The sequence below is a fragment of the Malaclemys terrapin genome, chromosome 2 (genome assembly GCF_027887155.1).
Source record: "Malaclemys terrapin pileata isolate rMalTer1 chromosome 2, rMalTer1.hap1, whole genome shotgun sequence".
In the NCBI taxonomy this organism is placed as follows: domain Eukaryota; kingdom Metazoa; phylum Chordata; order Testudines; family Emydidae; genus Malaclemys; species Malaclemys terrapin.
In genome coordinates this window covers 113,956,203-113,981,277 of record NC_071506.1, presented here as the reverse complement: position 1 = coordinate 113,981,277, position 25,075 = coordinate 113,956,203, and the positions used below count along the sequence as shown (strand labels likewise).

At 40.4% G+C, this 25,075-nt stretch overlaps 1 protein-coding gene across 1 annotated transcript in view; it reads right to left on the bottom strand.

Annotated features, from left to right (window-relative positions):
* LOC128831272 (uncharacterized) overlaps positions 1-25,075 on the bottom strand; it is a 167,654-nt gene that overhangs the window by 95,891 nt on the left and 46,688 nt on the right. The window contains exons 7-9 of the mRNA XM_054017589.1: positions 22,526-22,602; positions 18,465-18,585; positions 15,727-15,966 (exon numbers count right to left, since the gene is read on the bottom strand). Of these exons, the coding sequence (XP_053873564.1) occupies positions 15,727-15,966; positions 18,465-18,585; positions 22,526-22,602 (438 nt within the window). The remainder of the gene's footprint in view (positions 1-15,726; positions 15,967-18,464; positions 18,586-22,525; positions 22,603-25,075) is intronic.

Sequence of the window (25,075 nt, the reverse complement as noted above, 5' to 3'; positions counted from 1 at the left end):
CATGGACCGAACAGGAGGTACGGGATCTGCTCACCATATGGGGAGACGAATCCATGCTAGCTGAACTCCGTTGCAGTAAATGAAATGCCAAAACATTAGAAAAAGTCTCAAAGGGCATGAAGGACAGAGGCCATAACAGGGTGAAAGACAGAGGACAGCAGTGCCGCGTGAAAGTTAAGGAGCTAAGGCAAGCCTACCACAAAACCAGAGACGCAAACGGAAGGTCTGGGGCAGAGCTGCAGACATGCCACTTCTACGCTGAGCAGCATGCCATGCTAGGGGGTGCAGCCACCACTACCCCAACCCTGTGCTTTGACTCAGTCAATGGAGAATCACGCAACACGGAAGCGGGTTTTGGGGATGAGGAAGATGATGATGAATAGCTTGAAGATAGCTCACAGCAAGGAAGCGGAGAAACCGGTTTCCCCAACAGCTAGGGTACGTTTTTCACCCTGGACCTGGAGCCAGTAACCCCCGAACCCACCCAAGGCATGTTCCTGGACCCTGAGGGCCGACAAGGGACTGCTGGTGAGTGTACCTTTGTAAATATTAGACATGGTTTAAAAGAAAGCGAGTTTAATGATTAATTTGCCCTGGCATTCGTGGCCAGTACAGCTACTGGAAAAGTCTGTTAACGTGTATGGGGATGGAGCGGAAATCCTCCAGGGACATCTCCATAAAGCTCTCCTGGATGTACACCCAAAGCCTTTGCAAAAGGTTATGGGGAGGGCTGCCTTATTCCGTCCGCCATGGTAGGACACTTTACCACGCTAGGCCAGTAGCACGTAATCTGGAATCATTGCATAACAAAGCATGGCAGCGTATGGTCCCAGTGTTTGCTGGTATTCAGAAAACTTCCATTCCTTATCTCTCTGTGTTATCCTCAGGAGAATGATATCATTCTTGGTCACCTGGTTGAAATAGGGTGCTTTTATTAAGGGGACATTCAGAGATGCCAGTTCCTGCTCGGCTGTTTGGCTGTGCGGCTGAACAGAAATGTTCCCGCTGTTAGCCACGCGGTGGGGGGAGGGGTCAAGTGATCATCCCAGAGAATTGCATGTGTGTGTGTGGGGGGGGTATTTGGGTTTGTGCTGCATGCTAACCTGCAAACCGCAGCCCCTCCTTTTAAATTGCCAACCCATTTTAAATGGTCAACCCAACGGCCGCTTGGTATGGGAAATGAGGGCGCTGCTGTTTGAAACCATTCCCACATGTTATGAAGGTTAAAGAAGCCAAAAGACTATGGCTTACCATGGCTGCCTGCAAGCCGAATTCTGTTGCCTGGCACTGCGAGAGTGATCTCTCACACCAAACCGGCAGGCCCTCAATATAAATAAGAGGCAAAATGCGACCTTATAACGAAAGCACATGTGCTGTGTAAAGTGAACAGCAAGGTTTAACAGGAAAGAGTGATCCTATTGTTCTCTAAAATGAGTCTTTTTAACTACCAATCTCCCTTTTCCCCCACCAGCTGCAAATGTTTCTCCTTTGCAGAGGCTAGTGAAGATTAGAAGGTGAAAAAAACGCACTCGGGATGACCAGTTCTCGGAGCTACAGATGTCCTCCCACACTGACAGAGCACAGCAGAATGTGTGGAGGCAGACAATGTCAGAGTGCAGGAAAGCACAATATGAATGCGAGGAGAGGTGGTGGGCTGAATCGCGGGCTGAAGAGAGTAAGTGGCGGGCTGAAGAGTATAGGTGGCGTCAGATTGCTGACAGAAGGCAAGAGTCGATGCTCTGACTGCTGGAGCATCAAACTGATATGCTCCAGCATATGAATGAGCTGCAGAAAAGGCAGCAGGAGCACAGACCGCCGCTACAGGCCCTGTCTAACCAACAGCCCTCCTCCCCAAGTTCCATAGCCTCCTCACTCGCCAGAAGCACAAGAATGCGGTGGGGGGGCCTCTGGCCACCCAGCCACTCCACCCCAGAGGATTGCCCAAGCAACAAAAGGCTGTCCTTCAATAAGTTTTAAAGTTTTAAAGTGCAGTGTGGCCTTGTCCTTCCCTCCTCCCCCACCCATCCTGGGCTACCTTGGCAGTTATCCCCCTATTTCTGTGATGAATTAATAAAGAATGCATGAATGTGAAGTAACAATGACTTTATTGCCTCTGCAAGCAGTGATCAAAGGGGAGAGGGGAGGGTGGTTAGCTTACAGGGAAGTACAGTGAACCCGGGAGGGTTTCATCAAGGAGAAACAAACAGAACTTTCACACCGTAGCCTGGCCAGTCATGAAACTGGTTTTCAAAGCTTCTCTGATGTGCATCGCACCCTGCTGTGCTCTTCTAACCACCCTGATGTCTGGCAGTGCGTAATCAGCGGCCAGGCAATTTGCCTCAACCTCCCACCCCGCCATAAATGTCTCCCCCTTACTCTCACAGATATTGTGGAGCGCACAGCAAGCAGTAATAACAATGGGAATATTGGTTTTGCTGAGGTCCATCCGAGTCAGTAAACTGTGCCAGCGCACTTTTAAACATCCAAATGCACATTCTACCACCATTCTGCACTTGCTCAGCCTATAGTTGAACAGGTCCTGACTACTGTCCAGGCTGCCTGTGTATGACTTCATGAGCCATGGCATTAAGGGGTAGGCTGGGTCCCCAAGGATAACTATAGGCATTTCAACATCCCCAATGGTTATTTTCTGGTCTGGGAAGAAAGTCCCTTCCTGCAGCTTTTGAAACAGACCAGAGTTCCTGAAGACGCGAGTGTCATGTACCTTTCCTGGCCATCCCACGTTGATGTTAGTGAAACGTCCCTTGTGATCCACCAGGGCTTGCAGCAGCATTGAAAAGTACCTCTTTCGGTTTATGTACTCGCTGGCTGGTGCTCCGGTGCCAAGGTAGGGATATGGGTTCCATCTATCGCCCCACCACAGTTAGGGAATCCCATTGCAGCAAAGCCATCCACTATGACCTGCACATTTCCCAGAGTCACTACCCTTGATATCAGCAGCTCTTTGATTGCGTTGGCTACTTGGATCACAGCAGCCCCCAGAGTAGATTTGCCAACTCCAAATTGATGCCCGACTGACCAGTAGCTGTCTGGTGTTGCAAGCTTCCACAGGGCTATCGCCACTCGCTTCTCAACTGTGAGGGCTGCTCTCATCTTGGTATTCTGGCACTTCAGGGCAGGGGAAAGCAAGTCACAAAGTTCCATGAAAGTGCCCTTACGCATGCGAAAGTTTTGCAGCCACTGGGAATCATCCCAGACCTGCAACACTATTCAGTCCCACCAGTCTGTGCTTGTTTTCCGGGCTGAGAACCGGTGTTCCACAGCATGAACCTGCCCCATTAACACCATGATGTGCACATTGCCGGACCCCGTACTTTGTGAGAAGTCTATGTCCATGTCTATTTCCTCATCACTCTCGTCACCGCGCTGCTTTCGCCTCCTCACCTGGTTTTGCTTTGGCAGGTTCTGGTTCTGCATATACTCCAGGATAATGCTATGCTGGTTATACTGCTCATAATTGCCGTGGTGATCTGAGTGGGCTCCATGATACCAGTGCTATGGCGTCTGGGCTGAAAAAAGGTGCGAAACGATTGTCTGCCGTTGCTTTCACGGAGGGAGGAAGGGAGGGAGTGGGGGCCTGACAACATGTACCCAGAATCACCCGCGACACTGTTTTTGCTCCATCAGGCATTGGGATCTCAACCCAGAATTCCAATGGGCGGTGGAGACTGCGGGAACTGTGGGATAGCTACCCACAGCTACCCACAGTGCAATGCTCCGGAAGTCGACGCTAGCCTCGGTACTGTGGACGCAGTCCGCCGACTTAATGCACTTAGAGCATTTTGTGTGGGGACACACACAATTGACTGTATAAAAATGATTTCTAAAAAAACGACATCTATAAATTCGACCTAATTTCGTAGTGTAGACATACCCTTAGTGTGAGTATGACACACTTCAGTGTGTACTCGCTCTAATTCAACACACCAATTAAATAAAGAGGAGGCTTCCATGTGCCATGGGTTCACACATGCAAAACTACAGGGCAAGTCTACATATGCAGGCTCCATCCTGATATACAAAACCTTTGCCCATGCTTCCTTGGGCTTTAGATTAGGCACTAAAAATGTTGCCAGTAGTGCAACATGTGCATGATGATCTCATCCAAGTGAGCTACTACTGTTAAGGAATCACAAGGCTGCAGCAGGAGAACTCTGAAAAGAGAGGCTCTCCTCTTTATATCTCCCTACTAAAGCTATCTGTCTAGGTACTTATGCAGCCCCCATCACCATAGTAACTGAAAAAAGAACAGGAGTACTTGTGGCACCTTAGAGACTAACCAATTTATTAGAGCATAAGCTTTCGTGGACTACAGCCCACTTCTTCGGATGCATACAGAGTGGAATAAATATTGAGGAGATATATATACACACATACAGAGAGCATAAACAGGTGGGAGTTGTCTTACCAACTCTGAGAGGCCAATTAAGTAAGAGAAAAAAAACTTCTGAAGTGATAATCAAGATAGCCCAGTACAGACAGGTTGATAAGAAGTGTGAGAATACTTACAAGGGGAGATAGATTCAATGTTTGTAATGGCTCAGCCATTCCCAGTCCTTATTCAATCCTTTGTTGATTGTGTCTAGTTTGCATATCAATTCCAGCTCAGCAGTCTCTCGTTGGAGTCTGTTTTTGAAGTTTTTCTGTTGTAATATAGCCACCCGCAGGTCTGTCATTGAATGACCAGACAGGTTAAAGTGTTCTCCCACTGGTTTTTGAGTATTATGATTCCTGATGTCAGATTTGTGTCCATTAATTCTTTTGCGTAGAGACTGTCCGGTTTGGCCAATGTACATGGCAGGGGGGCATTGCTGGCACATGATGGCATATATCACATTGGTAGATGTGCAGGTGAACGAGCCCCTGATGGTATGGCTGATGTGATTAGGTCTTATGATGATGTCACTTGAATAGATATGTGGACAGAGTTGGCATCGGGCTTTGTTACAAGGATAGGTTCCTGAGTCAGTGGTTTTGTTCAGTGATGTGTGGTTGCTGGTGAGTATTTGCCTTAGGTTGGGGGGTTGTCTGTAAGCGAGGACAGGTCTGTCTCCCAAAATCTGTGAGAGTAAAGGATCATCTTTCAGGACAGGTTGTAGATCTCTGATGATGCGCTGTAACTGAGTATCTCCACAGTGCCAGACTGACCGCTTGACACAGGGTGGGGTAGCCCTATGAGGAAGATAGGCTTAGCACCACCTATGCTTAAATAGCTACCGGTTAGGTGGTGGGTTTGAGGGAGAGATCATGTGATAGCTGGTAGCTCACTGGTCCTGAGATAAAACGCCATCAAGAGTTCAGTTACAAAGAGAGACTTGCCAGGAGCTCTCTCCTGCAGGAGACCCAGGGCCACAGGAAAGGACCTGGAAGGGATTCTCCCCCCTGGGCTAGGTGGAAGACCTGGCTGGAAATACCTACTGCATTGCCAGGTGAAGAAGCCTTACAAAGAAGAGGTTTTGGGAGGGGTCAGGCATCTGGAACTGGTTTACCTGTTTTGCTTTGTGTTGGTCTGTCTTAGTTTTGAAAAATAAACCCATCCCTGAAGAAAGGGACTGAAATTCTGCCACTGTCGGGAGCTGTATTTGATGTCCCACTTAGTTAGTTGGCACACCAGCGTATACCATTGCTTTGGATTCTAATGTTGATGAATAAAACCATAACATGAAAAATGCAAATATATACATTTATATGACTGAAACCCTAAAGTCCTCAGTTTGTACTATGTCTTTATGCAGACAAAATTTCCACAGCAGTCAATGGGATGTAAAAACCTTCCATATCCATATTGTGTCTTCTACTCACTTTCCACTAGTATAATGGACTCCGCAAGGTGCAAGGCGGTGGCATATAAAGGCTCTGAGTGAGTGAGTGAGAGAGAGAGAGAGAGAGAGAGAGAGTGTGTGTGTGTGTGTGTGAGAGAGAGAGAGAGAGAGAGAGAGAGAGAGAGATTCCTCTGGTTCCGCAATGAACAGAATTGCATTTAATTGAATTAAATCATAGTGAACTAAAATTATCTGTTGTCACTACTTCTGAATTCAACTGTTTTATATCAGTTTTATTGTAATATATCTTACTTCTCCATATGCCACAATAATTTCAACAAAGAAACCATTTACTCTAGAGAGAGAATGAATTCAATTTGAATATTTCAAATAAGCAGATTCAGTTTGGGTAGGTTTTTTTTTTCCCCCTCCAACTTTCTCTTGGGGTTTGCCTGGTTAGACTAGAGATAAATCTTTTCTTTTTCTGTTTTTTCCCCATGAGTTGAACTTGAGAGAAAATTGAGCACAGCCCATTACTTTTGCAGACCCCAGTGCCTAAGCCACAGTACACAAAGAGATGTGACTTTTAAACATCTGCCACTTGATTAGATTAAAGACTAAACCCAAACTGAGCTGGAATAAAGACTCAAACACATTTCAGTAACTTTTGAAAATGAAAGAACTTTGCAAGACCATATATAATTATTAGCAGCTAGTTATTACTGATACAAACACTATGATGAATGAACCCTTCTGGCATAGATAGAGGTACATATAGAAAGCTTTTCAAAAAGGAGACAGTACCTATCAAATCATCTTATTAACAAATATAACACTAACTAAATCTCATCTACTTATTCATGATGAACCTAAATAAGGCTAGAGATTTGAAGATAAGACAGTTATTGCCAGAATGAGGTGAGGTTTTTATAAGCAGTTTTTAGACCTTCCATGTTTATGTGTAACAAATAGCTACACGGGAAGAAGAAAGAACGATCTTGGGAAATGATTATATAATTTGAAAATAAATTAAAGGCCAGAGGGCTGGAAATGGAAATCTGTACGCAGTAAACAGAAGTAAAAGTGAAAGGTCACATAAGGAAGTCAGGCAAAAGTAACATGCATCCTTCTGGGCTGGAGACCTAAAGGTTGGGAGCAGTGGGATTCAGGGAAACCCTTTTTCTGTACCAAGATGGAAACAGAAATGTTTCCATGCAGAGCACACTAGCAGCACAGGAATAGTACATTCCAGCTCATTTTCATCTGTGACACTTTTGGACATCATTTGTTAAATATATGCAAACATATACATTGTGTGATCAACCTTCTCCCTTGGGTGTTGCAATCTAGGTTCAGACCCAGGACAGTGGATGAGCTGCAGTTGGAAATGCAGGTCAGGGGTGTCTGAGCAAAGGTGGTTTAAAACTCATCTGTAGGAAGGACTGGTCTCTCTATGCTGTGCCATACCATACCAAAGGTTGCTTTAACTTATGCCAGGCTGCAATGGCCCCAAAGAATTGAAACAGCCAAGGAGTAGCACAGCACAAGAGCCTACTTGCCACAATTCCTCTTTGCTATGCTGACAGTGGGGCTAGGGTCTCTCCAAGTGGCTCTACCTTGTGCAGTGTGAAGTAGCCACACCATCTGGCCCCTTGTCTTTCCAGATACAGGATTTTTTTTTTTTTTTTGGCATACTGTGCGCTTTATCATCTGCGTGTGGCCCTGCACATCTGCTGCCAATTCTGTTCTGTTTTGGGTGACCAGATGTCCGGATTTTATAGGAACATTCCCTATATTCATGGCTTTATCTTATATAGACGCTTATTACCCCCCACCCCCTGTCCCAATTTTTCACACTTGCTATCTGGTTACCCTAGTTCTGTTCTTTGACAAGCAGGGTGTAGTAACATTGGAGTAGCCAACATTAACCTTCCGAAGAGTGTCTCATGATATCACTGTACCAGTAACTACGGGAGTCAATGGATACTGACTCCTGTTATGTGATGAGAGGGTGTTAGCCTTTGTAAACCTGACCCTGCTCAGCTGCCTGGGACCAGGAAATCAAGTTCATTCTGTTACCATCAAACCAGCATTCCTGCATACATTGCATATTTATGAAAGGTCACCACTGTGAATTACCTTAACATTGGCAGAGCATGAGGTTATCAAATTTGGATACCCTTTACAAGCTGTTTCTTTCACATCAGTAGGCTAGAGAGGGGCCCAAACCAACCCCCCATCCCAATCTCTGAACACTTGTGAACTTTGGAATCTGTCTGCTAACTACAGGCTTCATCCCATTCCTAAGGCAGACTAAAGTCTAGTTTATCTACTTAAACATTATGCTCTATATTTAAAGATTTGGCTGTGCTCAAGCACATAGCTCCAACATCATATAGCTTGAATTATATTCTAATGAACTTTTATGACATAGCTCAACATACTGGACCTAACAACTGCTCAAAAGTCCTCACCCTCGGTCAGGCTCACAACATATATTGGAGACAACCATAGCTGAACTATGTTAGAAAATCTTCACTCGTGAGTAGACAATGACCCCTCCATGTTCTAGGAGAGTCATGACAGCGATTTATGATTGGAATAGATGACAGTATCTATGCCAATAAAGTCGTTCTATATAGAGATTGGACCAAACAGGCATTAACAGATTGTTCTGCTGGGCCTAGAATGGAGTAAAATGTTTGGGCCCAGTTGGTGAATTTCACTCCAAATGTCAGGGAGCTACATAGATCTTATGAGGCCAAAATGTCCCCTTTGAAATCATTGGCACTGGATATTTATTGCAAAGAAGGGTTTGAAAATTAGATTTTGAAATATAAAAAATAAAGTAGCAGTGAGAATAAATATTTGCTTCTGCTTTGTAAAGTCATTGTAAAAATGTTTCTAAATAGGTGCAAGTGTCTTTATGAGGTTAATACTTTCATTCAACAAAAAATTCATGAAGCAGCTTATCACCCCAACACTGAATGATTTTATCCATGGGAAAAATTAAGTGGCTCTCATTTTTTTTAAATCCTCTGGTGCTGCAGTACATTATTACCTCCTATCTTTTTTACCCCCACAGTGTTAAATCCTTGTGTTCCATCTTATAAAGTGTCCTAAAGCTAAATTTTCTAAGCTGCTCCAGAGTTTAGATCAATAATAAATAAATAAATAAATATAATAATAATAATAAAGTTTGTGCTATAGTTTTCTGTTTTGTAGTTATTAAAAGCATCTCAATTCTTAGATAGATGCTGGCATATGGAAAATAATGTCTTGGAAAGTGTTAGGTTTACCATATTTTAAGAACTAATACCTTAGGTCATGTTAATCAGTTTCTGATATATGTCGTTTTCAAAAGGCACTTCAGGAAAGAAAATTGTGGACATGACTAATAACAATAAGGATATGAACTATATTCTTTATGTATATCTGAATCTGAACATTACCAAAGTATTTCACCATCTTATATGTTTAGGAAGCTTTAAATAAAAAAATAAATTTGCCTCTTTCCATGAATTGAGCATTCTTTTTTCCCAAGCAAAAAACTTTAAATTTATTAATTTTGTAGCTATATTTTAAAATGAATGCCAGCCCCAGCTACAGGACTGCATGATAAGTGTCCTGAAACTTCAAGAAAAGGCACTAAATTTTTCACAGCATTTGTGTTTCATTTTCAGGGTAGTAAAAATATGGTGCCCTTTTAATAATGAATAATAGATCTCCCAGTTTGATTTACATGCATGGATTAAATGTCATGTTTGAAAAGTTGCTGTTTTATTCATATTGGATTTCCCTCAAGTAAAACAAAATGGTAGCCAGCTACTGTTGCAATATTGCTGCCTTTCCACATTGATACATAAATATTAACTGCTTGATATACTCTTTAAACTCTAGAGATCTGTGAATTGTTCTGTCAGCAACTGCAGGCTTTATATGCATATGAACTGATTTAGGGCGATCAAATGTTCCAGGTACATAGGGAAGTTGTGGTAAAAGTACACCTTCAGTACTGCCTTGTAGAGCTAATACATCTTCACGAAAGTACGAAGCCTAGAATGTTGGAAAGGCACTCCACCACAGTCCTCTGCTGAATTGAGACACCATCAAATGCCAGCATCAAAGCAGTTAAAAAATAACTTCTGAGGGTCAAATACCAATACAGTGGTTTTCCTTTTCTCTATGTGTAAAATCAATGCTTGCAAAAGGTGCTGGACTGACAGCCTTGGATGCTACAGTCCATTATTATTAATTAACCTTTCCAAGGGGTTACTTGTGAGAAGTCTGATATATTTGTGTTATTATATATTTTGTGTTATTATTAGGGCTGGTAGAAAACTGTCCATCTAACCACATTTTTCAATGGAAGACTGGGCTTCTGATTAAACAAAAAAAATTGTGGAAAGTGTTTGTTCCCCACAGAAAATTTTGATTTTCATCAAAAAAACAAAATTCACAACAGTGAAAAATGTTGGTTGAAAACAAAACATTTAAGCCATGTCTACACTGCCCTTCAACGCAGATTATAGGGGTGTGAATTACAGAGTGCACCAAAGTGTTGCAATTTAACTACCTTATGTGGATGCTGCTGGTGCAAATAAAAAGGTACCTAGTTTCCATTAGCGTAATCACTATATTAATGCAAATTAGGTATTTTTTAGTTTGTGCCAGTAGCATCCATGTAGGGCAATTAGACTGCAGAACTTTGGTGCGCACTGCAGTTCACACACCCATACGCTGCACTGTAGCATAGTGTAAATTAGCCTTTAGATTAATAAATGTTGCCGTGGTGCTTCAAGGGAGTTCTAGTTTGGGTTCCTGATATCCTATTCCCCTCTATGGGCTGATTTCCCCTCTCACTAAGCTGCCGTGATGCATCATGGGAGATGTAATTCAGACAGGGAGCCCATATAATAGAGTAGAAAGGGGCATAAGGCACACAAACTACAACTCCCATCAGACATTGAGGCAGCATTTCAGAATCTAAATTTTTGGTTTTCAGTCAAAAGTTGTCAGTTGAAGTTTTCAGTTTTTGATTTTTTGCTAATTTGTTTCCCAATTTTGTCAAAACTTAAAAAAAAATCTGACCAGTTCTAATTATTATAATGTGAGCTAAATTTGAAAGACAACTTATCCTGGCGCCATTTTTTGAAGATTTAGTTAATTACATGGAAACTGCTAATATTTAGACTAACTACCTACTCTGTGCTTACTATTAGGTAACCAGATGTCTACATGCTGTCCTTTTCACCCACAATTAACAGCTACCAGAAGTTGTTTAAAAAAAATCAGGCCTTGTATTTACTGGAAAAAAATTAGATGTAGTTTTATTCTGCTAATAGAAATTGAAGGAGAAAAGCTAGTCTTTTAATTTTTCAAAGAAGTAAATATTTTAGAGACTGGCCAATTTTTGGTTTCACTGAAGTCAATGAGAATTTGGCCTTGAATTCAGAGGGAGCATGATTTGACCTGTACTGTAAGGTTAGCAAGCAAGCTAAAATAAATAGCTATTAAATACAGAATTAAAAGACAATTTTAAGAAAAATATTATTTAAATTAATAAAAATCATTTTCCTCAGTAAAATTAGACTTTTACCTACTATAAATATTTGTTTGGGGTCCATAGGTCATTATTTGTTTGAAAAATAATAAGAAGATGTGGTTGGAAGTTGCTAACATTACACCAATTTTGAGACACGTACACAAAGAAACAAAAACGCATTGTTCTCACTGAACTTTAAACACAAAGTTATTTCCCTGAATATTTAGGCCTTGTCTATAGTGAGATTTCTACCACCAGGCTAGTTGCACCAAAGAAATTACACTGGTGGAAACCCCTAGTATAAACACGGGGAAGCTAGAACAGTGGTTTTGTTCCCAGTGTAGAGAAGGTCAAGTACAACCTGATAATACTTGTGTGTGAGCAGTTATGCTTCTACAGAAAATGAGTGTCCAGTCAGGAGTGCAATACACATTTGTCATGTACTTTTCTCTTATAGTCCTGGCAGAAGCCAGGACGTGTGCAAAGACATATCAAAATTTTAAAAACAAAGACAAAAAACTGTTAACTGACTAAACTTTTTTTTTTAAAACTTCAGACTAAGTTCAGTTCACTTTACAATTCAGGTAAAACTTCAGAACAACTCTTATTTCATCCAAACCAGTTTGTTCAACCCCAGTATTAACCCATAAAAGATCAAACTGAGACACTCGCAGGTTCCCTAAAAAACCAGGGCCTACAGACAAGTTACCCTCACATCACGCATTTGAAAGGTTTGCTTAAGTCAGTATTGTAAGCAGACATCAGGATCCATAATCACATTTTGTCCATGTTTGAGACATTACTTAAAAAATAAAATCAGATTCCTGTGATGGCCTGACATTACTTAAAGCAAATTAACATTCAAAACGAGTTATTAGGAACCACTGTCTAATGTGTAGTCAAGGGTCATTGGGGGAGGTGGCTGAAACTGAAAAGGAGGACAGTGAATGAGGGGAAAGGAGTGGAACTGGCAAGCTCAAGCAAAGAACATTGATTAATGAACAAAAAACATTTCTGAAAGGTCAGGTGTGCAAGTCAGACTAGCCCTGAGGCAGATCTAACTTACATGACCAGCACTTTCTGTACGCAGCAGGTAACCCATGCTGACACCAACTTTGTCGCCATTACAGGGTTATTATTTTTGGAAGGATGTAGCGTTCTGGAACAATTTCTCTAATATATTAGTTAAAACCAAGCTTTTGTTCAATACCAAGCATGCTGCATGCATGTGTTATTTTTCACCTTGTTTATATACTATCATTATTAGGGGCAATGAAAACAGAACCCTATTCTTCGTGTGTAAGTTCTTGTATTTCCCCGCTATATCCCAGGGCAGCAACTTGGTACATCATCTTGTTCTGAACCCAGCTCAGTTTGTCTGGACTCCCCCATCAAGAACTCAATACTGAAATGGACAATATTTACATGGGGAGATTTTTGTGGTAGGAGTCTATTTTTGAAGAGTGAAATTGATTCTCTCATCTTACACTGCGTACATCTTAAGGATATTTTTTGAACTATAAGTGTGCAGAGATACCACTAGGAAGGAATACAAAAGCAGCAATTTTTAGGGTAGTAACATACAACACTTTTCCTGTCTATTATACAATGGTGAAGTCTACTTCACTGGGGAATAATTAAACCAAGCCACCAGTTCTGACAGGACTTCAGTGGGGAGTTGAACTCCTATAAATTAGGATAGAATTGAGTTGAGAATTATGGAGAAGGTGGCAATGAATGCATATTATGAACTACTAACAGAAAAACTTGAGAGCAAATGTTTCACAGAAAGAGTTAAAAGTAGAGAGAATTGCCCAAAGGAGCTATGCAGACTAATAATCCACCCTTAGACAGTTATTAAGGGGCTGGTATTAAGAACTCTCTTTTGTCTGAAAGGAAACTCATAGAGAAACCAGCTCCAGTGGACACTAGTTAAAGCTAACCCTGTCTGAGGAGTTCCTTTGTATTGCTGAGCAGCTGGACAAAAGTAGGGTTAACAGTTACCTGAAATATCCCATGCTCAGTATTGAGAACAATCAGGGCTGTGTAATTCTGAACACAGGAGTTTTCCAGTGTCAGGCAGAACAAAGGAAGAGACACTATGCTAAAAGAGGCAGAGAGGCCCAGAGTCATTTCACCATATCAGTACATTTTTCTCTTGTAAACAAGACCTCAAAGAAGGAAGCTGGTTTCTGGCTACAAGTATAGACAAACTAAATGGGGCATGTGTATATATTGTAAATAAATAAGCCTAGGAAATATCCTGAGCTCCTGTATCACTAACTTCTCTTTCAATGAGAAAGTGACCCACTTCAAAGCACCCCAAATTGCTACTGCCTGGCCCACCCAAAAAACATCTTTGAGAATAAATATTTGGAGATTTTATGCTTATGAGCACCTGGTTACCACACATACCTTCAGTCATTTGGAGAAATTTAGAAAGGTAAGTGTGGCTGAATCAGTAGAGATATTCAGAAGGCATTTGGACTCCTGCACGCAAATATCAATCCAAACTGAATACCAGCTGGCCACTCCTATCCCTGGATCTATCCAATGTCTCTGGCAGCTGCTGTGTTCTCTCCCCTGATGCTTTCTTCTCAAGACTGAACCTAGCTGGTGTCTTCTCCATGGCTTTGGGGATATTTCCCCCCCAAGTAGCTACTTTAGAGGGGACTACCAGGCCAATGTAGATGATCTTCCCTCTCCTTTCCTTCTTGGGGATATCATTATGGTTCCAAGGATCTTCTCTTTCCCTTTGTTTGGGGTGGGAGTCACCAGCCAAGGAGTCTCTAAAGAGAGATGGCTGGGCCACTGGAGAAGAGCCATACTCTTCCAGAGATGGGTCCAGGCTGGTGAGGGTTCTGCTTCCTCCTCTCCCCTGTGAGTTTGTGAGGAAGAACTTGGCAGCCATACAATTCACATGCCATCAAGTTTTGCAGCTAAACAAAGGCAAGAACTGACCATGTTCATATATCTGTGCCTTTTTTATTTTTTAACAGAGGATTCAAAAGCAGTGTCCTCCGAGGGGATAGCATCAGCATTATTAGCCTGCATGGGGGTGGTCTATAAACGGATTAATTTAACAGGTCCTGTGCACTGATGGAAGCTGTCTTTTTAAGGCAGAACAGCAATACACTGCACTCCTCAAGTTGGACAGTTCCTTGCACAGTTGAAAAGAGGAACCCTACATTTACATTTAAAATCCATTGTCCAAGGGTGCACAGCCACATATGTTGAATATATAGTCTTCAGCAGAGCTGGCCAGCTAGGGCAAAACCATCAACATTTGTTCAATTTAGAATGGCTGCTCTGTTTGATCATATTTGTGCCCCTTTTTATTCATGGTCTGGGTAAACAGTGGTTTTCTTCATATGCATGGATTTTCTTGATACCAGAATCCATATTCACATGCACACCAGGTATCCATTATTCATTATTTGTTGTCTACTAATTATTATTTCCAAACAGAAAACAGACTTAGTGACCAATCTCAGACCTTAAATAGCCAGGAGTTGAAGTGAACTATTCAAAAACAACCCACAGCTTGAAAATTGAACATAAATATTACTTTGACTTTTAACTCCTTGGAGCAGGAACTTTTTTTGTTCTGTGTTCTGTGTTTGTACAGTGCCTAACACGATGGGGTCCTAGTCCATGACTGGGGGGTCCTAGTCCATGACTGGGGACCCTGGTACTACCACATTACAAATAAAACATAAGAGTAATGATATCACTGTTCAGTGAACAGTTCGGAACAATGAACACATTTGCAGAAATCAGCATCGATTCACAAACAGTAAAGAAGCCTATGTTTGTCAGATAATTTATTTGCAGCCAATGATTCAGCTTTAGACATTAGACACAATGCTGAGCAACTGACACACAACAATCCTGCCATGCACAGCATGCTTAGGAAAGAAAATATGTGTGCCTTAGTCACAAAAGACAGAATAGAGCCTCAAGTGTTTGGTCTTATTCCAAAATAATCCAAATGCTGCTTTTTTGGCAAATGGGGGTCAATGAAGCTAAAAACTCACAGAAGGATTTGAGCATTCATGTGTTTATATACACCCACTCATTCATTTATTATTCTAAAGCTATTTTACCCAAATCAAATTACATAGCTGACAAGCTGCATAGATAAGAAAGAATAAAAGTAAAATCTAAAATTAGCTGACAGCACTACATGATATAGTATATTATATATTTGGCACTTTTAGAATGAGTGATGAGTGTTACTTGGGGAGGGGGGAATTGCACCTTCCGAAATTACACCTTAAAATATTAAATAAATTATGAAGATGATGGAATGTATTAAATATATATGCCTGAAGGGGAAGGAATGGATGTGTTTTACCTATCAAAGCAAAGAAAGCATATTTAAGAAGCGTTGCTTACGGTATAGACACTTTGGTCGAAACAAATTTCCACATCATAGAAGTTTCCATCATGGCTGATAGGCAATGTCATTCCAGCCCACTGTTGTTCCTTCAGTTCGGACCACTTAAGTACACTACCCCCTAGACGACTGAGCAAAGAAACCTTGAGGGTGTAGCGGCCCTTGGGCACTTTGTCTTTGGCCCCTCGTAGGCATCTTAATTGGATTTGAATGGGCTGAGGTGTTTTGTACCGGTCAACCTAAGGAGAAGACTATGTTATTGAATTAGGTAGGAAGCAGAGTTTAACCATACCATTAGAAAGAATGAATTCCTCAAAAAATGACCACCAAAAAGTAGACCATTCTTTTTGTTCGCCCTGTAATTATCTATCATTAGCAATGACAATAGAGGAAGACATGGGATGTGTAATTAGGGATGTCAAAAGGCAAGCATGTGGATTGCATGGAACATAAAAAAAAAGCAGGTTTTTTTAAGCATGGTGTATTAATGAAGTGTGACACTAGAAACCATCAGTCTGCAATAATAAGCAGAATTCACAAGAAATCAACACCTCTAAAAATACAGCGTGCCTTTTAAGACATCCATGATAGGTGACATGATGATCAGGCTGCAGGCACACAGTGAGAAACATGGCAGCCAATGTTTTTATATTAATTATAAGTCTTACCAAAGCTATTAGTGCTGTATAACATCCAGACTAGCCTTTCATCTTCTTATAATATACTCTTAGAATAATAATCAAAGTGCAACATGTGTAGAGTTTAATAATCACTCCCCACAGGCACCTTTATTCCAGGTCCAGACAAAAGGAAACATCTGCTGCTTGCTGATGACAAGATGTTGTCTACGTTGCAGAATATTTAGTATGGAGTAATGTTTCACTGTATTTTTGAAAATCCCTTCCAATGGTTATTCTGGACGTTCAGCGTATATAGCAGATGATGGCATCGTGAAATGGATACAGGTATGATCTTTGGAAGTTAGACTTGAGTAAGGATGCAGACTCAGAATCATATAAATGTATCCATTCCACTATGCCACCAAATACTTAGTTTTACCTAAATAAAGACTGCAAGTTCAGGCGCATATTGGGGTGTTCTAGTTTGGCCTTAATATTGTTTTACAACGATGACACAATTTCTGTAATAATTAAAATGTATTACTCAAAATAAATTTATGTATTTTTCAGGGAATCAATTTATTTCATTTTATGGGAAATCTATATTATGAGACTCTTTTTTATTTTAATTTAATATGACACCATGGTCTATGGCAGTGGCTCTCAACCAGAGGTCCGGGGCCCCCTAGGGGGCTGCAAGCAGGTTTCACGGGGTCCGCCAAGCAGGGCCAGAATTAGACTCGCTGGGGCCCGGGGGTGAAAGCAGAAGCCCCATCGCCTAGGGCTGAAGCCCTCGGCTCCGCCACCCGGGGCTGAAGCCGAAGCCTGAGCAATGTAGCTTTGTGGGGGCCCCTGTGGTGTGCGGCCCCAGGCAATTGTCCTGCTTGCTACCTCCTAATACCGGCCCTGGCTTTTGTATGCAGAAAAGCAGTTGTTATGGCACAGGTGGGCCATGGAGATTTTATTGCATGTTGGGGGGACCTCAGAACAAAAAAGATTGAGAACCCCTGGTCCATGGCATATTGTAGAATTAAATGGCTACCTTGACTACTAAGTCTAGTAGTCTCCCAGTCTAAACCTACAGTAGCTAATAATCTCCTCTTTAATCCTGTTTTGGATTTATTTTGGAAGTGATAGCATATTTCCATATAGATAGAAAGCTTCTGGAATTAAATTAAGCAGTTAAATAAACAGCTGAAGTTGTTAAACTTCTTTTGTTTTTCGATACAAACCATACTTAACAACTAATCTGAATGACAATTATTTTCAGTTTAATTAGAAAATCTTAATTAACAATGAAGATTTAACCTTAATATTTTTGGTTTCTGAATAATATATATAAAAAAATTAACATCATGTGAATAAATAAGACAATCTTTTTTAAACCTCAAGGCAGGATTACTGATGCAGGCAGGCTTAGTTATTAAACACATTCTAAATTAAACGCCTCTATGAATTTTATACTGAAATATATTTTGATAGTTTTGCATGCCAAATGTGACATTTTGTATTTTAGATTCATCTTCTGTTGTAATTTTGAAAATGTCATACAAACAAAGATTTTGTCATTTACCAATGGAATTACTATGCATGGCCGGTTAGCCATCTCTTTTCTGGCTCTTCTGGTTGTTTCAAGTCAGCAAGCCATAAAAAATCTTTATCTCTCTGAAACACAGCAATTTGGAAGATAATCGAATAGTGACTGGGGGGCAGAAACGCCAGTCTGAGGAATTATACCACAATCTCTGTTGCATTTACAACCTCCCTCAAAGCGAGTGTCAGTCGAGTAGGAAAAGGAGATAGAAGATTCATCACATCTCAGGCCTGTCTCATTTGCATGGTGGCGGAGCTGCCTCATCTCCTACTGAAAGACTTTACTTGGCCAGCGCTGACAAAGTGTTTTGAAGAACTCCAGCCATGCCCAAATGATTCATAGTTAATAGCTTTAGACATTCTATTTAAGCGTACGGTTACTTCTGCTGGAAAGCATATTTTTAAACCTGCTAAATCCTATCCTCTAAAATTATAACAAAAAAATCATGCAAGAGACTCAATATAATTGATCTAGTCGTTTAGCAATTTGCATCAGGAAAAAGAGCACTCATGGAGAACCTCACCTTCCAGCAAAGTCCTGCTGCTCCATTTGATTCATTATTCACTTCTGCGAGGTTACCAAACTTGGCTACAATTTCATGTTTGCGGGCATTCTGTGCTACTTGCAATGGCTGACTTTCTATTCTGCATCAGTTACAAAGAGGAAGGGGGGGTGTGAAAAAAGAAATTGACTACAACACATAAATGAAAAGTGTTTGCCTTTGGAACTACATCACAATTTGATGTTTTCTTCAAGTATATTACAAGCCTTGCAGGGGACCAAAATAAATAATAAATAAATGGGGGGGGGGGGATTTCAATGCAGAGAAATGGCTAGGCTTTTAAAACTGGTGGCAGAAAAATGCATTCACATGTTTAATAGCACAACTAATATTTGTCAGGCTGCGTCACAGGTTAACATATAAGCTTCTGGAGTTTCACTCCCAAAATATGAGCAAAAATAATGGATCCGACAGTAACCAAACTTGTACCAAAGTTCAAGTTCTGCCTTACCAATAATAAAATAGAATACCTCTTTAAGGGCCAGATCCTCAGCTGTGATAAATTGGAATAGCTATACAGAAATCAATGAAGTCATGCTGATTTACACCTGCTGAGAATCTGGCCCTTTGTGTCTGCAGTACACACACACACAAATTGAGATAGCTGAGTATTATCATTCCTTTTTTATGCTAACATTTTGCATAATTTAACTAACCCTTAAAAGTAATGGGCCAAGTCCCAAGGTGAGTTTTATTCAGTCTTTACACAGACCAACAACGGCTCTAGTTCACCATTTAAGAACAGATATGCTTTGGGGCAGTGCAAAGCAGATCCACCCCAAAGGGAGAAGTGAGGCATTTAGGGAGACAGAAGGCCTTCTGAAGCAATCTGATGACACAGGAGGAGTGCACACACTGCTACACTACGCTATCTCATGGGATACAATATATTCTTCCTCACACAGGCAGCCAGCTTTGCTGGCCAGTGCATGAGGATGGGATCAGCACAAAGTAATGAGGGAGCGATCCCTGTCATTCTGGGCATGCAATTCTGCCGAGCCTTTACGTGGGCTACCCAGACATGGGAGGCTTGTTAGTCTCTCCCCCTTCCCATGTATCTGCATAACGGTCAGGCTGTATTTGATCCTGAATACAAACCTCAGAATTTGTTCAAGTGGCTGAATCACCTATACAACATACAGTAGAACCTCAGAGTTATGAATATCACAGTTACTAACTGACAGTCAACCCCACACCTCATTTAGAACTAGAAGTATGCAATCAGGCAGCAGCAGAGACCAAAAATAAATAAATAAATAAATAAATAAATAAAAATACAGGATGGTACTGTGTTAAATGTAAACTACTAAAAAAATAAAAGGAATGTTTAAAAGATTTGACAAGGTAAGGAAACCATTTGTGCTTTTTAAAATGTAAATTAAGATGGTTAAAAGCAGCATTTTTCTTCCGCATAGTAAAGTTTCAAAGCTGTTTTAAGTTAATGTTCAGCTGTTAACTTTTGAAAGAACAACCATAACATTTTGTTCGGAGTGACAAACATTTCAGAGTTACAAACAACCTCGATTCCTGAGACGTTCATAACTCTGAGGTTCTACCGTAATGTTATTTTAATATTAATGTTATTTTAATGCAATGGTCAGGGTACAACAAGAATTCCTATAAACAAACCTTCCCTAGGTTTTCCTTGACTACTGACATTTTCTGATTTAATCCCAGGTCTCTCTCTGTGCAAGACTTAATCTGGAGGTCCTCATTCATTTTGATGAACTGTGTGCTGGGTAATACAATTAAAAGATTCCATATTTATAAAACTACACTCACCATTTATTAAGAGGTCTATTTTCAGAGATGATGCAACTGCAGCTAGCACTCTAGTCATGTGCACACAGACCAAGTACCTGTTGTCTCCTACAAACTTTTCCTTCCTGCAACATCTGCTCCTCCTTCCCAGGTCCACACAGGTTACTATAACTCAGTTTCTATTTAGGACTCTTTCTATACACAATTTTGTACTGGTTGGAAACCAGTATAGTTACAGCAGTACAACCCCTAGTGTTGACATAGTTAAATTGGCATAAAGGTGCTTATGCCAGTATAATTTATTCCTGTAAATGTAGGGCAAATACTTAAATTGGTACAAAAACTGTGTAGTCCATTAGTCCAATGGTTTCAGTGGGAGGTCTGCCTGAGTAAGGACTAATCCCGCAACCCTGATGTTGAGTAGTACTTTCTCAAATAAGTAGTCCCATTGAAGTTGATGGGAATAGGACAGCAGAAATAATGCTACACAATGTGAGGATTACAGAATCCAGATTTAAGAGCAGACTTCAGGATTTGACTCTGCAGTTTTAGCTGACAGGTCAACCTTAGCCTAATTTCCCAAAATGGAATGAAGGCAAAGTGGATCTTAAATTTCACTAGCTAATTCCAGCAACCAAAGCATCTGAGAAGGTCCTTTTTTGGGGAGAAAAGTTGTCTGTTTGGAACTTTGTACTTATTTAGTTGTTCATGATGGAAATTATTTCACTTAATTTGGTTAGAACTACATTGACACAGGGGTTCATTAGGACACCCATTTGCTAGCAATTCAATTTAAAATTAAATACACTTTGTTGTGGATTTTATTACTTTTAAACTACTGTATCTAGTGCCTTTATTAGCTGCTAATACACAATTATGAAGGCAAACAGTTTTCATTACTGAACATCAAACATTTAAATAACCACATTTGATCTCTTTTCGGGCTGCAACATTTTCCCCCTTGTTCCTCTCACATAGGTGGATATTATAGCCAAGTGAATAATTTACTCAGTGAATTGAGTCCTCTTTTCTGCTCGTGGACTGTCATTCCCAGACAACAATTTCCTCAATTTTTTTTGTTAGTTCAATTTCCTCCATGAATTTTTATGCAAGTTATTTGTTTAAAAATATTATTGATTGATAAACAATTTTGCTGCAGTTATTCTGTTCTATAATTGCATGAGAGTAACTCAGAACCAGGAAGGAGGCTGTCAGAAGCCACCAGGGCTTTGAATCGGTCAGGCAGAGGTAGCAACTAAGCAAGCTTAGGGAGATTTTAGAAAAAAATTCAAGCTAGACGCAGATCAATCTCTTGTCAATTTCACACAAAGTAGTTGTGTCTGTGTGCTCAGTCCTAGTTGCAAAGGGTGCCTAAGACCATTGTCTGGCTCTGTTAACTGACACTGTACCAGTAATCAGGAAAGCGTGTCTGGGAACTCTGTGCCCTGTTTGTATCAGTTAGACACTATGAATATGACTGGTCTTTGCAGAAGCACAGTGAGGCCTGAAAGGCTCCTCTTATCCTCTACCATTTTGCACCTGCATAAGTACCAGTCTCAGTGTAACCCTACGTAAAAAGTAGATTCAATTGTAACCTCCCATACAATAACATCAGTATTATGCTCTTTGGACAGTAGGATTCTAAGGCTAGATTGAAATTCATTATTTCAATATTCTAAGGATTTCTTGGGGGAGGCGGAGGGGGAAGAAGTGGAAGCAATAGTGCCCAGTTCAAATAGGTTCAGATACCAAAGAGAAGTGGAGGAATTTGAGGTGAACTTTAAATTCCAGAATAAAACTATGATACAGGACGGTTTTGTGACTAAAGCATAGGATTGGAATCTAGGTACTATGGCCATCTCTTTCACAGACTCTGTGTGATCTTTGCAGCATTCTTAAATCAAAAGCTTCATAAGTAACCTCTGATTAGGAATGCCTCCATTTTTGGCTGGCCACTGGAGACTCCCGCATCCTGATTTTCAGAAGTGCCATAGTTCTAGCTGACGTCAACATCAGCAGATACCAGGCATCCCTGAAAATCAGGCCCAGCATGCATAACTAAAATCTGGGGCACCCCAAATCAAAGACCACTTTTGAATATATAAGCCTTAATTTATTTTTGCCTCAGTTTCCCCATTTGTAAACTAGAAATAATCCTACTTCCCTACTTGTGAAGGCCAACTCATTAATGTCTGTAAAACACTAGGACAGCCTGGGGTGGAAGGTGCTACAAAGGTGTAAGGTGTTGTTATGCCACATACCTCTGAAAGGGTTTATGGAATCTGGTGTGCAACATCTGTTTGTTGTGATGAAGAACTTCCTTTTGAACTTTTAAGTCCTACATGGAAGAAAGGGTTTAAAAAATTATCTTCTCAAAAGGAAGGTGAGAAAGCACATGGAAGTAAAAAGCTGAAGTTATGTACATTTCTAGAAGTTTATTTGGATTTTTCAAAGTCCACTAGGAGATTCAGCCACACAACTCCCATGATTTCCAATGGGAGTTGTGAGGTTAAATACCCTAATCGGTTTTGAAAAGCTCTACCTATGCATTTTATACCTGTATATAAAACACTGCACTAAACTCCTTATTTTTACTATGCCTAACTCACAGTTAGATAGATATATTTCCTACTCAGCTCCTCATGTTTGTCACAGACCACTGAAGATCCCACCACTTTCCCCTGCTTTAAATCCACTTCAGGTCTTTAGGCCTCCCTGTATCAATGTAGCAGTGGTTAAATGTTCTGCAAGAGAGATTAGCATTTCTGTGTCTTGTTGCAATCTGTGGGAAGGTTATTTACATGAGCACTCGTTTCTTCAAGTGGTTCTGCAACTCTCCAGAACTGAGGTGGAAGGCTTGGAGTCATTTTGCCCTTATACAACAGGTTGGAAAAGTCACTCTGCCATGAGAGCTGAAATTGAAAAAATTGAAAACAATACTGTTGATAAAGGGTTTAATATTATAAGAGCAAAAATATTGTCCCCAGATTGAAGCTTTAAGTTCTCTATTGCATATTCTCCACTTCTTTGTTACAGATATCTTCTGCTGGTGTCCATGAAATGGATGGAAACTCTGTGTGCACCACTGCCAGTACACAAGGAGGCTATCCAATATACTCCACCAAGCTACAGTATGCTGAACAAGGCCTACTTCCCTCATTAAGCCCCCGAGCGGATAGCATTACATGAAAAAATATATCAAAGGTTCAGTGCTAATGGTCCTATTCAGAAAGTCTCTGTGAGTCTGTAATACATATTGTACATGATAAAAACAGGAAACTTGCTTTAAAATGAATTATTCGTCACTTTTTATACATTTTTATGTTTCCTATTTGCAAATCCCAAAGTCAGTTATGTAAATTTTAACCTACACTAATTACCTCAGGTGCATGCAAGCCAAAGGAAGGTAGAAGCAGTAGAAAACAGACATTTCCATCACCATAAACCAATTTACTGTACAATTCTTTTTTTAAAGTTTTCAAAAACAAAGCTGCTCAGATGATGTTATCTAAATTTGGAATAATCACTGTAATATCCCATGAATAAGAGATTTACTGGAACACTTTCAAGTACGTTTTCTTCGGTGGCATAGTACTTCACATATGTAACTAAAAAACTCATTTCTCATTGTGACTGGAGCATGGTCTAGGCCAGTGGTTCTCAAACTTTTGTACTGGTGATCCCTTTCACATAGCAAACCTCTGAGTGTGACCCCCACTTATAAATTAAAAACACTTTTTAAATATATTTAACACTATTATAAATGTTGGAGGCAAAGCGGGGCTTGGGGTGGAGGCTGACACGTAATAACCTCGTGACCCCCTGAGGGGTTCCAACCCCCAGTTCGAGAACCCCTGGTCTAGGCTATAAAAATTGTCCACTGTTGACAAGGGGTGTCAACAAGGGGTGTAGCTGCAGTGGTGCAGAAGGGGTTTAGCTACAAGTGTAGACAAACTATGTCCATCACTGTTTCAGAAAATGAGGTTAATCTTTATAGTGTACATGAGGCATACAACACCAGTGGTCTATTGAGTAGTGCTGTGCTCAAACAGTCACAGGACTCCTTAGAAGACCTGGGCAAATAACTGGGGTTTTTTGATACATGGCAATTTAAAAAAAAAAATGTTTCAGGTTGAACAAAATGTTTTGACTGAAATAAAACTTTTTTTTTTTAAACTTTGAACATTTTTAGATTTTTTTAAAGTAAAACTAAAGGCTATTCCTAAACAAAAACTCATTCTGAACCAAAAAAGTTTAAACAACTTTTTTTCAGAATTTTTTTCTTGTTTGTTTTCAAAATAAACAGTTTGGCAAAACTGCTACAAATTCACAACAGCTTTCAGTGTTTCTGAATCTAAATTTATTGCTGAAAAAAGTTTTGGTCAAAACTTTTTTTCCAGCTCTTCTCCTTAGTCCTAACTCCATTTCTGATACTGACTCTTTCCATAGCCTTGGCCAAGTCACTTAATACCTCTCTCTCTTACAGATGATGAAATAGTAATACTTTTTAGGGCTACCTTAAGGAATAATCAGACAAAGCACCCTTCCATTGATTGCAGAGAGATTAGGATGGAGACTGATATTTGTAATGAACTTTCAACATGAGCTAGTGTGCCAGAATCACAATGGTAAATATTGTTATTATAACAGAAACAAACATGGACTTAGCACACTACTATTAATCAGAAGTGGCTGAAATTTTTTCACTGCAAAATTCTTTCAACAAAATGTTTTCTGGACTCCTTCAAATTTTTCTGTGTTTTTCAAGGAAAAAACAAAACAAAACAATTTTTTCCCTTGTGTTTGATCAA